Source organism: Narcine bancroftii, chromosome 4, assembly GCF_036971445.1.
Source record: "Narcine bancroftii isolate sNarBan1 chromosome 4, sNarBan1.hap1, whole genome shotgun sequence".
Lineage (NCBI taxonomy): Eukaryota > Metazoa > Chordata > Chondrichthyes > Torpediniformes > Narcinidae > Narcine > Narcine bancroftii.
Genome location: NC_091472.1, coordinates 96603504 through 96617711, shown reverse-complemented (window position 1 = coordinate 96617711; position 14208 = coordinate 96603504). Strand labels below are relative to the sequence as shown.

Sequence of the window (14208 nt, the reverse complement as noted above, 5' to 3'; positions counted from 1 at the left end):
TCCTGGAGTATAGTGTTCAACAGTCTACGTTAATTGGATGCCAGAGTTTGGTAAATGCTGTTCAAATTGCCCCCCAAATTTTCTGGAGCCAGGCAATTGTTCGAAAGCAAATAAAGCAATGAAGAGGTCTGAGCAGTCTTGGATGTGGCAAGAATGTTTTCTCTTCTGGGAGTATCTAGAACCAGGGTCACTGCTTTAAAATAAGGGCTCACATGTAAGACAGTGTCATGAGTTTTCACAACTCTTCCTGACAGAGTGGTGGAAACAAATGATCCTTGATAAGCAAAAGTGTGAAAGGTGACTGGGGTGGAGGTATGGTAGCCCAATGATTCAGGCAGCTGTTTGAATTTCAGTATTTCAAGGAATTTATTAAATGTTTATATTTGATGGAGTTGCTGCCTCACAGTTTGAGCAATCCTTGGTCAGTTGATCCTTAACTCCAGTGTTTCCACTGTTGAGTTTGCACATTCTCCCTTTGACTATGAGGTTTTCCTCCTACATTGCCCAAAACATATGCAGGTTGGTAGGTTAATTGGCCTTAGTGTGCACATGAATATTGAAATGTGGGGGGAGTTGATGGGAGTGTTGGACAAGAGTGTGTAGATTGTCAGGTTGGACTTGATGAGTAGAAGGGTTTTGTACTGTATAACTCCATGCGGAGCCAAGAATACAATTAGACCATGGGGTGGCAGAGCAGGTTTGAGGGGCTGAGTGGGCTGCTTTTCCGAATTCATTGGTCGTAAGCTTTGCAACCCATAGACCTTTTAGGCCATTTGTATAAAGAATGTCTGCTTTGAATTTCAACTAGTTCGTGTTTTTAATTTGTAGTAGAAACACAAAAATGCGGGAGGAATTTAGCAGGTCTCTCAGCGTCCATAGGAGGTAAACTGATGTTTCCTGCCTGACCCCTTCCTCAAGGTATGAGCAAAAAGCAGGAAGGAGGCCTATATTAAAAAGTTGGTGAATAGTATGTGTGTGAGAGACAGAAACGGAGGCAGCAAGCTAGAGGAAAGAAGACAAAGGGAAAGATGGGGGGGGGGGGGGTTTGGAGCAGTCGGGAAGTGCATGAGACCTGGACAGACATGATGACAAGGGAAAGGGATGAAGAATTGAAATGGGTGGACACTGGTGGATCCCCACTATTGCTGCAGACCGAGGCGAGATGCTCACTGAACCGCGCTCCCAGTCTGCATCCAGTCTCTCTGATGTAAACAAGATCACAATGAGAGCACTGAATGCAGTAGATGACCCCTGTAGATATACGTGAAGTGTTGCTTCATGGACACCAGCTCCACCATCATCATTCGGGGCCCAAATGCTCCTCTTATTCTTCCCTTTTCACTGACTTTTTAATATTGGCCCCATGGCTGCTTTTTGCTCATACCTTGAGAAAGGGATCAGACCTGAAATGTTGGTAGTATAGCTGCAATGTGGCATTTCAGTCATCTGAAAGATTTCACCCTCTATCATCCTCTGTGCCATGTTTAGCACGCTTCACATCTCCAAAAGAGAATAATAGTCATCAGAGCTGTTCAATACCTTTCACGCTGCAGAGTTCTGAATTTGGAACACTAATCTATTGGAATTTAGGATGGACTATTTCATGCCATAGGTCTCAAAATATTTGCCTCATTAAAAAAACTTTCAAGATTTCAATTTGAAAATCACTGGCAGGAAGCAACCTGGAACCATTTGGAAATGTAGTCTGCAGTGAGATTTCGTGAACTGAATGATGCAACATGAGCTCGTTGAAGTGCTCAGGATGTGATTGAAATCTGGCTGTTCAGAAATGATAGTGTTCATGAGGAATAAATGACTACTCTGCTGTCTTTAGAACCACAATCACCATAATTAAGGCTGCATAGTTGTTTTGACTGAATGACAGGATTCTTGCCTGTGAGACAGCAAATTGTGAATTCAAGCCTCACTCCAGCACTATTTGACATGATACTTCACAATGAAAAGTTCTGTGCATGCTTAAGTTGAAGCTGTTAAGCTGTGTCACTGAAAATTTATTTGCAAGCACAAGCGAAGGTCTTTTGGATCCTGCCCAATGATGGAAAGAGCTGATAAACTGGACACCTTTTAAAAGAATTTGCTTGAATGGTATTTCATTTGGCTTTGAATAAAATATCTAAACAACAGACTGCTCTTTCAAGTCCATTCCATCCCATCCTCCAGATGATCTGCAGTGTGCATATAACCATATAACAATTACAGCACGGAAATATGCCATTTTGGCCCTTCTAGTCAGCACCGAACTAAGTAAATATGCCATTTTGGCCCTTCTAGTCAGCACCGAACTAAGTACTCTCGTCTAGTCCCACCTACCTGCACCCTGTCCATAATCCTCCATTCCCCTCCCATCCATATGTTACGAGCCCAAAGGACTCCAAAATCCAGTAGCAATGGATATTCACCACGACAAATGATTATTTAAACAAAAGTTATTTTTAATTAACTTTAAACATGAAAATAGAATCAAACTTTACTTATCTCTATATTTAACTAACCCAAATTAACCCCCTTCTAATTCTAAGCGCACATGTATGTAATGAGTGTGTAAATTTAAGAAAAGTTCTTTGGTTCACAGTTCAATCTCACTTTTTCTTCCAAGTTCTCTGGTTGCAGGCAATTATTATTCTATGCACAGAATTTAACATGTATAAAGTTCACCAGGCTTTGATGCTTGAAAGGTAAATGTTTACCGCTCAGGAAGGTTCTTGTAGGTTTCCAGAGAGAGATTTGTTGTTCCAGGATTTCCACAACCAAGGTACCACCATGAGTCACCTCAAGGTCTCTCTGATGAAACTTGCCCTATCAGGCTTCTCCAGGTGGTAACCTCTTACTTTCAGGCTAACACAGAGTTCCTTTCTGTTCTACTTACACACACACACACACACACACACACACACACTAGCTGAGAGAGCTTCTTGAACTTCACCTTCTTCAGCAAACCACAGGAGCTCTCCTCTCTTGGCCAAGCTGTTGTCTTAAGCCACTTTCAGGAGGCCACAATACCTGACTATAAAGCAGCCTATTGTACTCCTATGCAGCTGTCGGGTGGCCACCTAGAAGTGGAGAACCTGTCCAGGAGGTTTACTTACCTAACCCTTCTCCTGTAGGTATAATATCCTGCTCCAAGAATCCCCCGTTGCACCTGAAAGCAGCTTTAGATAAATGAAACCCAGGTGTGACCTTTCTGTGAGCACACTGTAGGTACTTGCAAACAGCCAATTTGTCTCCTCCAAATCAATGGCTATTCATTCCATGGCGTCATTTCAATTGGCACCTACTTGTGAAATGTGCATAAAAGTCTCCAAAGTTTTTGCAATGTTCGTGAATATGAATTCTTCAGACTTTCAAATAAGATCTGTTTTAAAATGTGTATGTATGTAACCCACTAATCTTACCAAATTTCTCCCGATATTTATCCATTACACATATATCTATCCAATTTTTCCCTAAATGACAAAATTGACCCTGCCGCCACTACTTCTCCCGAAAGCTCATTCCACACAGCCAACACTCTCTGAATAAAGAAATTTCCCCCTCATGTTACTTCTAAATTTTTGTCCCTTAACTCTTAACTCATGACCTTTTGTTTCAATTCTCTCCTACTCTCAGTGGAAAAAGCCTATCTACATCAACTCTATCCATCCCTCTCATAATCTTAAATATTTCTATCAAATCTCCTCTCAACCTTCAATGCTCCAAAGAATAAAGACCTAATTTGCTCATCTTCCTTTGTAATCTAGATACTGAAACCCAGGTAAATCTCCTCTGCACTCTCTCAACCTTGTTGATATCCTTCCTATAATTCAGTGATCAGAACTGCACACAGTACTCTAAATTTGGCCTCACCAATGCCATGTACAATCTCAACATCACTTCCCAACTCCTGTATTCTATGCATTGATTTATTAAGGCCAGCATACTAAAAGCCTTCTTCACCACATGAGATTCTACCTTCAGGGAACGATGAACCATTATTCCTAGATGTTTACATTTACATGCCTCCCATGTCCTGTTTGGATTATTCCTACCAAAATGAATCACTTCACACTTATCAGCATTATGCTCCATCTGCAATCTTTCAGCTCACTCTTCTAAGCAGTCAAAATCCCTCTACAATCTTTGAAAACTTTCTTCATTATCCATAATTCTACCTATTCTAGTGTCATTTGCATATTTACTAATCGAATTTACCAACCCATTATCCAGATCATTAATATATATGACAAACAACAATGGGCCCAATACAGATCCCTAAGGCACACTGATACTGATGCATCACTGGCCTCCAGCCTGACAAACAGTTATCCACTACAACTCTCTGGCATCTTCCTTCCAGCCACTGTTGAATCCAGTTGACTATCTCAAAATTAATACCTAATGACTGAAACTTCCTAACTAACCTTACATGCGGAACCTTATGGAAGGCCTTATTGAAGTCCATGAAGACAGCATTCACTGCTCTACCCTCAACATTATAGTCACCTCTTCAGAAAATTCCACAAGATTGGTCAAACATGACCTTCCATGCACAAATCTGTGTTGAGTCTTCCTGATCAGACCCTGTCTCTCCATTCTCCATCTGCACCAAATCTGCTTTAGATGACTCTGAGGTGTTCTACAATGGAAGTACAAGAAATATTTTTTGGGTATTTTTGCTATTCTTGCTACAACCATATAATTCCAGTCTGACATTTTACTGATTGGCTTTGTTAGGTAAAATAGTTTTGCCTGCAACATACATTAAAATTTTGCTCTTTACATTAATGCATGACCATGCATATTATGCTTCAGTCATTAACGAAGACTGAATTTATTGGAAACTGAAGGCTTTTATTAGCAAAAGATGGACAGCATCCCTTGTGTTGCTGGATCATATTGACCAGGACTTGAACTGGGGGCAGGCTTGTGACATGACAGCTATGGGGGAGAAAGGGGAGGAGTCACGAATCAGTCAGTGAGAGCAGGGTCAAACATAAAAGATCATGTCATTTACATACCACATACATCAAAGTGTAATTAGAGATATTTATACAACTTGTATCCTGCATGTTCTAATCCCTAAGAGATCTCGTAATCTGCAATATAAATGAACAGGTGGGTGCGTCCTGAAGAAAAAATCAAGCCAGTCATTGGACTACTGTGCTGAACTTCTGGGATTGGATGGTGATGATTTGCGTGTTAGCTTGACTACTCGAGTAATGCTGACCACCGCTGGAGGTGCCAAAGGCACGGTTATTAAGTAAGTAAGCTCTGAACTGCTAATACCTGTGGTGTCTGTGAAGTGAGGATTGTATTCTTTTTCTTGAAACTTTTAGAATGATAACTACAGCAGTGAGTATTCACATGTTTCAGTCCACTTGCTCAGGCTCCTGATGTGAAATAAGCTGCTCATTGACCCAGACACAAATACAAGCTGAAACTCCTGTGGTCCGGCAACTCCTGTGGTCTGGGACGTTTTGAATCCATAGTGCAGATCTGCTCCAATAAACAAATTCTAATATAGATTTCTACCAATCTGGAGCTAATTAATCTATGAGTGCAATTTGGCCATCTCAACTCTCAGTCTTTCTGACTTGAAGAAACTTTGGGTTATGAACAATTTTAGGAAGCCCTATGTAATCCGGGAAGTCTTTCTGCATGACTCACAAGAAGATTAAAAAACACAAAATGCTGGAGAAGTTCAGCAGGTTTTCAATGTTCCAACATCAGGCAATTCTCAAATTTGCTGGACTTGAGGGTCTGAACCTTTTACGACAAACTCACTGATGTTTGAAGTTGATACTGATTATTGGTAATTTAATCTATATTACAGCTGATTGACTTTTTCTTTTCAATTCATGAATTTACATTTGTTTAATGTACTTAAAATAATGGAAAGAATTATATTCTTAAAAAGACATCAACAATGACCAGGGTCCATTCTGTCTTCACTCAGTTCTCAGTTTCACTTCAGAGTTAGAGAACTATTAAAGGTCTTCAGTAGAAAGTTTTTAGAAATGATTGAAATATTGAGAGAACAATGAAAAACATTTGGATTGCACTCTATTCCCAGCCATGGATGGGTGTTAAGCTGTGGGACGTCCTCGAATATTCTGCACTAATCTGATGCATCCAGTGGGTGTCTATGTTTTACTTTGCCAAAGAATAACAAAGGCAGAAAACTGAAATTCAAGGAAAGGTTGCATTCAATTATTTGTTTGGGCTTCATTAGTTATAGAAAGAAGGAAACAAGTTAGGCGGCAGATGCTGAGATTATAGTATCGGTGTGCAGACGACGGGGCTGTCCGAGAGCGGCCGGCTGTGCTGTGAAATATAACTATGCAGTCTGCAGGAGCTGTCAGAGAGCGGCTGGCCGTGCTGTTAAATATAGCTGTGCAGTTGGCAGGACTGTCAGAGAGCGGCCGGCCGTGCTGTGAAATATATCTGCCAGAATGACACAAGCACTCAGGCACTAATGTCACTAATGGTACCCAGTAAGTCGAGTAGACCATTCACACCACCACGGAGGATTAACAAGTTAACTTGGTCGTGCTCTGACAATTGCCCTTACCAACAATCAGAGCCCAGTTGATTTTTACTTGCCCTGCCCAGTTGGGACCTTTCACACGCCCGCTCAATTGGCTGGTTTAACCCACATGTTCTTGGTGGTGTGAAAGGGGCGAATGAAACCTGTTTCAAAGCAATCATTTTAAGCACCACTTTCAAATATTCAAAAGGTGCTTGTGCTGAAGTTAAATAATTGCTTACTAGTCAAGGTGTAAAAAGATGTAGCTTTGAAATTGTTAGATTATTGCAATGTAGAATATATGTAAAGAACGTCCTTGTAAAGAGTGAAGTATTTTCTGAATTAATTTATGTTTTAGTAATTATTGTATAGCAACCCATTGTAGTTCACAAAGTCACTGTTATGCTTCCAATCTTCTGGGGATTCCTGGAAACCATTTGTTTTTTTTAAGTTAATGTAGTATGAATTTTTAATCAATGGTGGCTCTCCCCATTTTTTATGAGTCTGCTCATCATTTAGTGAGCTGGAGTGAGCTCCACCTCAGCAACCATTTTTGTAGATGCAGCTTTGTTCTGTTCAGTCGGTTCTTGACTTTGCTGTCTGGATTGCAGCTCAGAAATCAGGAACTGGCTGGAGTGCAGGTGTGGGTTCATCTGCCCTTCACTGCTGGATGTGGCGTTGAGTCAAGGGAATTTATCTTGTTTGGGGAGTCCAGTTTAATGTGCTGAACCCCTTGGCTGATTGGAGCTACTGGCTGCACCAAAAAAAAATCAGCACCCTCAAATGTTTCCAATGATCAGTGATGCTTACATGGAAAAGGCATCTGAAAGTATGAATGCAAGCACAAAGATGCCGGAAAAACTCAGCAGATCATGCAGCATCCATAGGAAGTAAAGGGGAACCGACGTTTTGGACCTGGGTCCTCTGTCAGGTAGAAGCAAAAACAGACAGAATGTCTCAACAAGAAGGTGGGGGGGGGTGGGGTAGGAGGAAGGGGAAGGGGCTGGGGAACAGGCTAGCAGGTAAGAAGGCATAGGTGGGAGGGTAGAAAAAAAAGCTGAGGTGATGGGGAGGGTAGCCCTTTCATAGAAGGGAAGGTGGTGGGAAGCTGGAAAAAAAGAGACAGGGATAAGGAAAGAGGGAAACCCAGGGAAGGGGTTTAACAGAAATTGGAGATTTTAATTTAGTTGTTTGATTTTTAAAAATATAGATATGCAGTACAGTTACAGGCCCTTTCAGCCATGAGCCCATGCCACCCAGAGAAAACCCACACAGATGGGGAGAATGGACAAACTCCTTGCAGACTGCACTGGATTCAAACTCAGATCACTGGTGCTCTAACACTGTTGTACTAATTTTCATCCTGGCAGGGAATTGAACTCTTGTCTCCCACGTGGCAGGTAGGGTTACTAACCACAATACTACCGAGGATTGCACGGTCTGGTTAGAGAATACCCAGATGGAATATAATGTGCTGTTCCACTAATTTGTGGGTAGCCTCGATTTGGCAGTGCATAACATGGATAGACGTGTCAGTGTGGCAATGGTGTGAAGAATAGAAATAGTTAACCACTGGGGAATCCTTGCTGTTGCAGCAGACAAGCACGAAAATACTCACTCGACCCCAGGATCTGCAGATTTTCTTGTTTAAATCTGAGAGCATGAGGGACCTTTTGATAACTTAGAGCTGAATCAAACTGTTTGGCAATGGGGGTCAATCTATTCATGGGCAAGACTGAATGTAAACTGGTCCCATGTTCCAGCTCTGTAAAAGCTAATACTGGTTTGAAGAAGGGTTAGTGTGTGTTTAATGCATCAGTCAGCCTTTGATAAATAGTCTTGAAGAGGTGATGTAGCTGTAGCTTTCTGTTGAGGAAAACAACTACTCAATCAGCTGTGCCTTCCACAGTGGACAATTTGATTGATGCCATTATTCACCTGATCCTTTTCTGTTTCCTGCAGCAGCCAGTATAACAGAAAGTACACCAGAAATCTTCTGGGTGCTTGAAATGTGTGTGTATGTAAAGGTGTAAGGAACTGGAGGGAGTGGTACAGATTTGAAGGGGCAGCTACACTTTTGATAGAAGTTATTTTGAATGTGGTTTTGCAACAACTATTGACAAACTTTATTTTTAGAAAGTCTTGTAATTAATGCAATAAAATACTCAGCAGGTCAGGCAGCATCTACGGAGACTGGAAGTTAATGTTTCAGGTCAAAGATCCCTCCATCAGTCTGATCGTCAATCTGAAACCTTTATCCTGTTTCTTACACCACAGATGCTGCCTGACCTGCTGAATGTTGTTGGCATTTTCTGTTATTTTCAGATTCTCCATTTCTGCAGTATTTGATTTTTGGCGTGTTCTATTGGCTATAATTCCACATCATGATTATAGACATTAGCTGTACAAATATAGAAATTATATTGGTCCATGTTCAGAAATGGCTGCATGAGAACATTGTGCCCTGTATTTGGCCAGGTTTTTACTGAACTGCTTGCTAAGATTTCTCAACCCTCTGTTTTTTTTAGTGTTTCTATCTTTCTCCCCAGCTCTTTTTTTTATTATTAATTTTTAAAATTTTCACACTGTGAATCATATCAATCAAAATACATACAAACATTTCCTTTTAAATATACACAGTGGCATTTTTCTCCCCCCTACCTTCCCTCCCCCCTTCCCACCCCCCTCCAAACCCATTTAACGATCAACATATACAATATAATAAACCCATTAAACAAAGTCATCACACAATGAAAATAAACAAGAAAATTGTCTCATCTACTTTTACACACTGGGTCAGATCATTTCATCTTTTTATCATTTTAGGGGGTGGAGGTCCACGGAAAGCTCTCTCTGTTGTGTTCCATGTACGGTTCCCAAATTTGTTCAAATAATGTGACTTTATTTTTTTAATTATTTGTTATTTTTTCCAATGGAATACATTTATTCATTTCCATGTACCATTGCTGTACTCTCAGGCTCTCTTCTGATTTCCAAGTTGACATGATACATTTTTTTGCTACGTCTAAGGCTATCATAATAAATCCAGTTATCATAATTATCATAATCCAGCTATCATAATTCATCCAGTTTGAGGCCTAATTCTTTACTTCTTATATTACTTAGAAGAAAGATCTCTGGATTTTTTTGGTATGTTGCTTTTTGTGATTTTATTTAATACCTGATTTAGATCTTCCCAAAACTTTTTCACTTTCTCACATGCCCAAATTGCATGTACTGTTGTTCCCATTTCCTTCTTACAGCGAAAACATCTATCTGATAATGTTGGATCCCATTTTTTTTACTTTTGGGGCATGATATATAACCTGTGTAACCAATTATATTGTATCATGTGTAACCTCATGTTTATTATATTCTAATGAATGTCTTCCCAAGGATACAATACCTATTTCAATCATTACCAATTCCCTTAACAGAGAAATTCTTCAATGAACTGAAGAGAATGATAAGGAAATTCTTATGGAAAGGGGGGAAACCGAGGATAGCGTTAGATAAATTAACAGAGTGGTACAAACAACATGGTTTGCAGTTACCAAACTTTAAAAATTATTATAGAGCAGCACAATTAAGGTATTTATCAGATTTTTATCAGACAAGGGAAAAACCAGATTGGACTAAGATAGAGCTAGATAAAATAGGGGAGAAGGTACCGGAATATATACTTTATAAGTGGGATGAAAAGCTGGTGCAATATAAAAGTTCACCAGTACTGTATTATTTACTCAATATATGGAAGAAGATTCACGTAGAAAGGAATAAAAACAAATGACCAACTACCAAAATTATTATTGATGCAAAATCAACTAATCCCTTTCACAATAGATAACCTTTCCTTTAGAGAATGGGAGAGAAAAGGAATTAAAAGAATAGAAAATTGTTTTTTGGGCAATAATTTATTAACATTTGAATAAATGAAGTACAAATATGGAATAACTCATGGTACAATATTTGCATACCATCAACTGAAAGCGTATACTTAAAGGATAAATTGGGAAACAGACTGAGATTACCAGAAGGAAGCAGCTTTGAATATGTGATTACAGAAACAACTATAATAAAAAGATTTATAACAAACATGTACATCAAGCTGCAAGAGAAGGAAAATGATGAAATAAGCTATAAACCCAAACAAAAGTGGGAAAAAGATTTAAACATAAAGATAAAAAATGAAATAGGGGAAAAGTTATGCTTTGGAAATATGAAGAATATAATAAACCCAACCCTCTGCTTGAGGCCTGTGCTGATGGCAACATTCATTTGAAAGGTCACAATCGTGTTACAAGAACAAATATGAACATAAGGAATGCCTTCTGGAGATTCTAGAGAGCTTCAGGTTCTTAGGTGGAAGTATTGGCAACAATTTGTCCTGGTCCAACCACGTTAGTGCTATAGCCATGAAAATGTTCCAACTTTGCGACTTTGAAGATGAACAAAATATAGCATTTCCCTGAGATGTCTTTATCTTTGGCCCAAAGGAAGCAAGGTTCCCGGATGCATAATAATCTAAGATAGGAACTTCTTTGTCATTGACAAAGACCACAAGAAACTACAGAGAGTTGTGAACACAGTTCAGGCTATTACACAAAGCAATCAACCTTCCATTGACTCTGGAAATCAACCAATATATTAAAGGGCCCATCTCATCTCATGCCCTTTCCTGTCATACAGTCTTTTCCCCACTCTTATCATGCTATTGAACAAGATAATAGACTTCTTATTAGTAAAATGATGCTGCCCTTGCACTGTTTTAACTGAGCTTTTTCTCTGCAACCCAGCACCACTCTGCACTTTAGTTTGATGTTGCACTCCTTGTTGTACTCAAGAATAGGTTGACTTGTCTGCAAAGTACACAAAACAAAGATTTTCACTGCAAACATTTCTTGTATACCATGACGAACAACAATTTAGTCCAATACATTACCAATGATTGCTTTACTTTTTTTAAATTACAAATTTTGGGAAAAAATCAGATTTGCTTTATTTTTCATAGTTTTGAGAAAAATTGGAAACAATCTGGGGTGTGATTTTACTACCTGACAAAAGTTTCCAGAGGAGTTTGTCATGCAGGCCTTCTGCTAGTCCACCAGTGATACCTGTTTAACACTCAAGATCAACCAGCCACATAGAGTTCCTCTTGGCTCAAGTTCTAGCTTTTATGAAGTCTTAAACATTTGTGATTGAGTTGTTAATGTGGATGCTAAAATATCATAATATAAAGAAAATAATTCAAAGCATGTGTCAGTTTCAAATAATTATTCGAAGAGAACACATTTAAAAGAAAGTATGAGTTTCATGGTGAGAGATTTATTATGCCTCGTCTAGTAAGATTGCTAATTCTAACCTCAAAAAGAATGGATGAGGCAGCAGTTGTGGGAGCATGTGATGCATGCAGGTGGATGGACTCTGCTTGGTAGACACCAGGCCTTCATTTCCTTTTATCATCAGAATCTTCCAATTTCAGAGTTAGTTTGAAGGTTTATAATGGAACAAAAGCACTTCAGTAGAGATACACATACAGGCTGCACTTGGCTAGGCGACTGGCAGGACTGTGCTCTGTGGGTGAGTGATGGGCTGTGCTTTGCCAACTGTGAACAATATAAATCAAGGGTGCGCAACCTATGGTTTGCGGGCTGGAATCAATTTTTTTCAGCCCGGTGCGCAGCTCCCCCACTTTGTGTGCGGCCTCCCCCACCCTGTGCATGGCTCCTCCCCATCTGTGCAGCTCCCCTCGCTTGGTTGAGCTCCCCAATCCTGTGTGCGGTTCCCCCCTGTGCCCTATGTGTGACCCCCCCATCCTCTGCACAGCTCTCCCCCTCCCCATGGTATTGTTCTTTCCTCCCCCGCACCCCATAGTGACATTATCCCACTGTCTGTGAGAGCTTTCTCTTCTGTGAGAGACCAGTGTCTGTGAGAATACACCTCTCTCTGCAACACCACCTCTTTCTGTTATGCTCTTTCAACTTATCTCTGTGTGGTTCTTTTTCTCTCTCCTCTCTCTTGTCTCCCCTTTCTCTCTCCATTTGCTCTCCTCACTCACTCTCCCGCTCCTCTCTGTTTTTGTTTCTATATGTGAAAATTTTTCTGTGTGTGTACGTGACACCATCTCTGTGTGACTCCTCGTCTCTTTGTAATCATCTGCCTCTCTGTATTGGACTCCCTCTCTCTATATGTGAATCTCTCTCTCTCACTTCCTCTCTGTGTGTGTGACTCATCATCTCTCTGTGACACGCCCCTCTCTCTGCATGAGAGCCCTCTCTCTGTGAGATTCCTCCTCCCCACTGTGACATTCTCCCCCTCTTACTGTTGGGGGTTAGTTATTTTGTTTTCATTGTGACTAATTTTTCTCCATTTTGACTTTGTTTTTTTGTGTAATGTTAATGACTAACGTGATTTTTGGTGCATTTCCAGATTTCATATTTATTTCATTCATTTGTTTATTTTGTTACAAGATCAAACCTGCAACCACAAAGAAGGCATATCACATAGGGGTAAAGATGAACAATTACTTTCTTAACAAAGATTTCACCTTCAAACTTTAATTCAAAACCTCCTCCTTTTATAACAATGCCCACTGGTTACTATGCAAATCTCTATAACAGTGTAAAACTAATAAATTCCCCAGCCTAAATATAACATACATAATCAAAGTCTAAGCTACACTTCCAACTAGCCCACAGAAAAACTTAGACACAAAACAAACAAGACTCACAAAACTTCGATCTCAACCGAAGCAAAGATCATAAACAAAATTCAGTTTGTTTGGTAAACTGAAGCCAAAAGATCTTTGAGAGAGAGAGCACAAAATTTAAAGTTGTCTTCTTGTGTGGCTTGGTCCAGATCCTTCGGGCTGCCTTCGGAATGTTCATCCTTTTTGAAATCCCAACATTCTAAACTGTCCTCCAGACCATGACTCATGCTCTGGGCCTCCTTCCACTCCACAGCACCTCCAGTGGTGGTTTATCATCCAAGTCCTGAATTTTTTTTTTTCATTTTCTGCACATGCTCAGTCCATCTCCCACTCTCTCAGCAATCCACCTTCACCTTGGCTCTCTAAGGCAAACTGTCACCTTTTAACATAAAACCGCACAACACATAGGCCAAAACACAACAAAGAACTCTGTAACAGTTTGCATGATAAAAGTTAGCCCTTCCATGATATCAATCGATGTAATAATTTCTATATTTTTCTGAGATTCAAAGTTGTTTAAAGCTCTTTAAAATTGAAGTGTTTGAAAAGATTATTACATGCAATAAATGTTTTTAAATTTATAAGTATAAAACACTAAGAAATAATCAAATGGGATATGGAAGAAAAAATATTTTAATAAGTAACCTCCTTTCTCCACTGCTTCTTAAATCTGTGCCCTGCAAGCATAATTGAGATGTGATAGAAGGGGAGGCATGAAAAAAGGAGGGGTGACGTTGCTAGTCAGGGAAAAAGTCATGACAGTGCTCACGCAGGATGGATGAGAGCGCTTGTCTGCTGAGGCTACAATGGGTGAAACTGAGGTATGAGAAAGAGATGAGCACATTAATGGGATTATATTCTCGACTACCCAATATTCAAAGAAAATTTGTAGAGAGATTGGAAGAAACACAAGGTTGTAACAACAGCTGATTTTAACTTTCCACTTATTGACCAGGGCTCCAATATTGTAAAATGA

General features: G+C 39.8%; 1 protein-coding gene across 3 annotated transcripts in view; it reads left to right on the top strand.

Annotated features, from left to right (window-relative positions):
* The window catches only part of LOC138760866 (unconventional myosin-VI-like), a 366187-nt gene that overhangs the window by 229836 nt on the left and 122143 nt on the right, over positions 1–14208 (top strand). For all 3 annotated transcript variants that reach the window (XM_069932099.1, XM_069932097.1, XM_069932098.1), the window contains exon 12: positions 5113–5257. In XM_069932099.1, coding sequence (XP_069788200.1) covers positions 5113–5257 — 145 coding nt within the window. The remainder of the gene's footprint in view (positions 1–5112; positions 5258–14208) is intronic.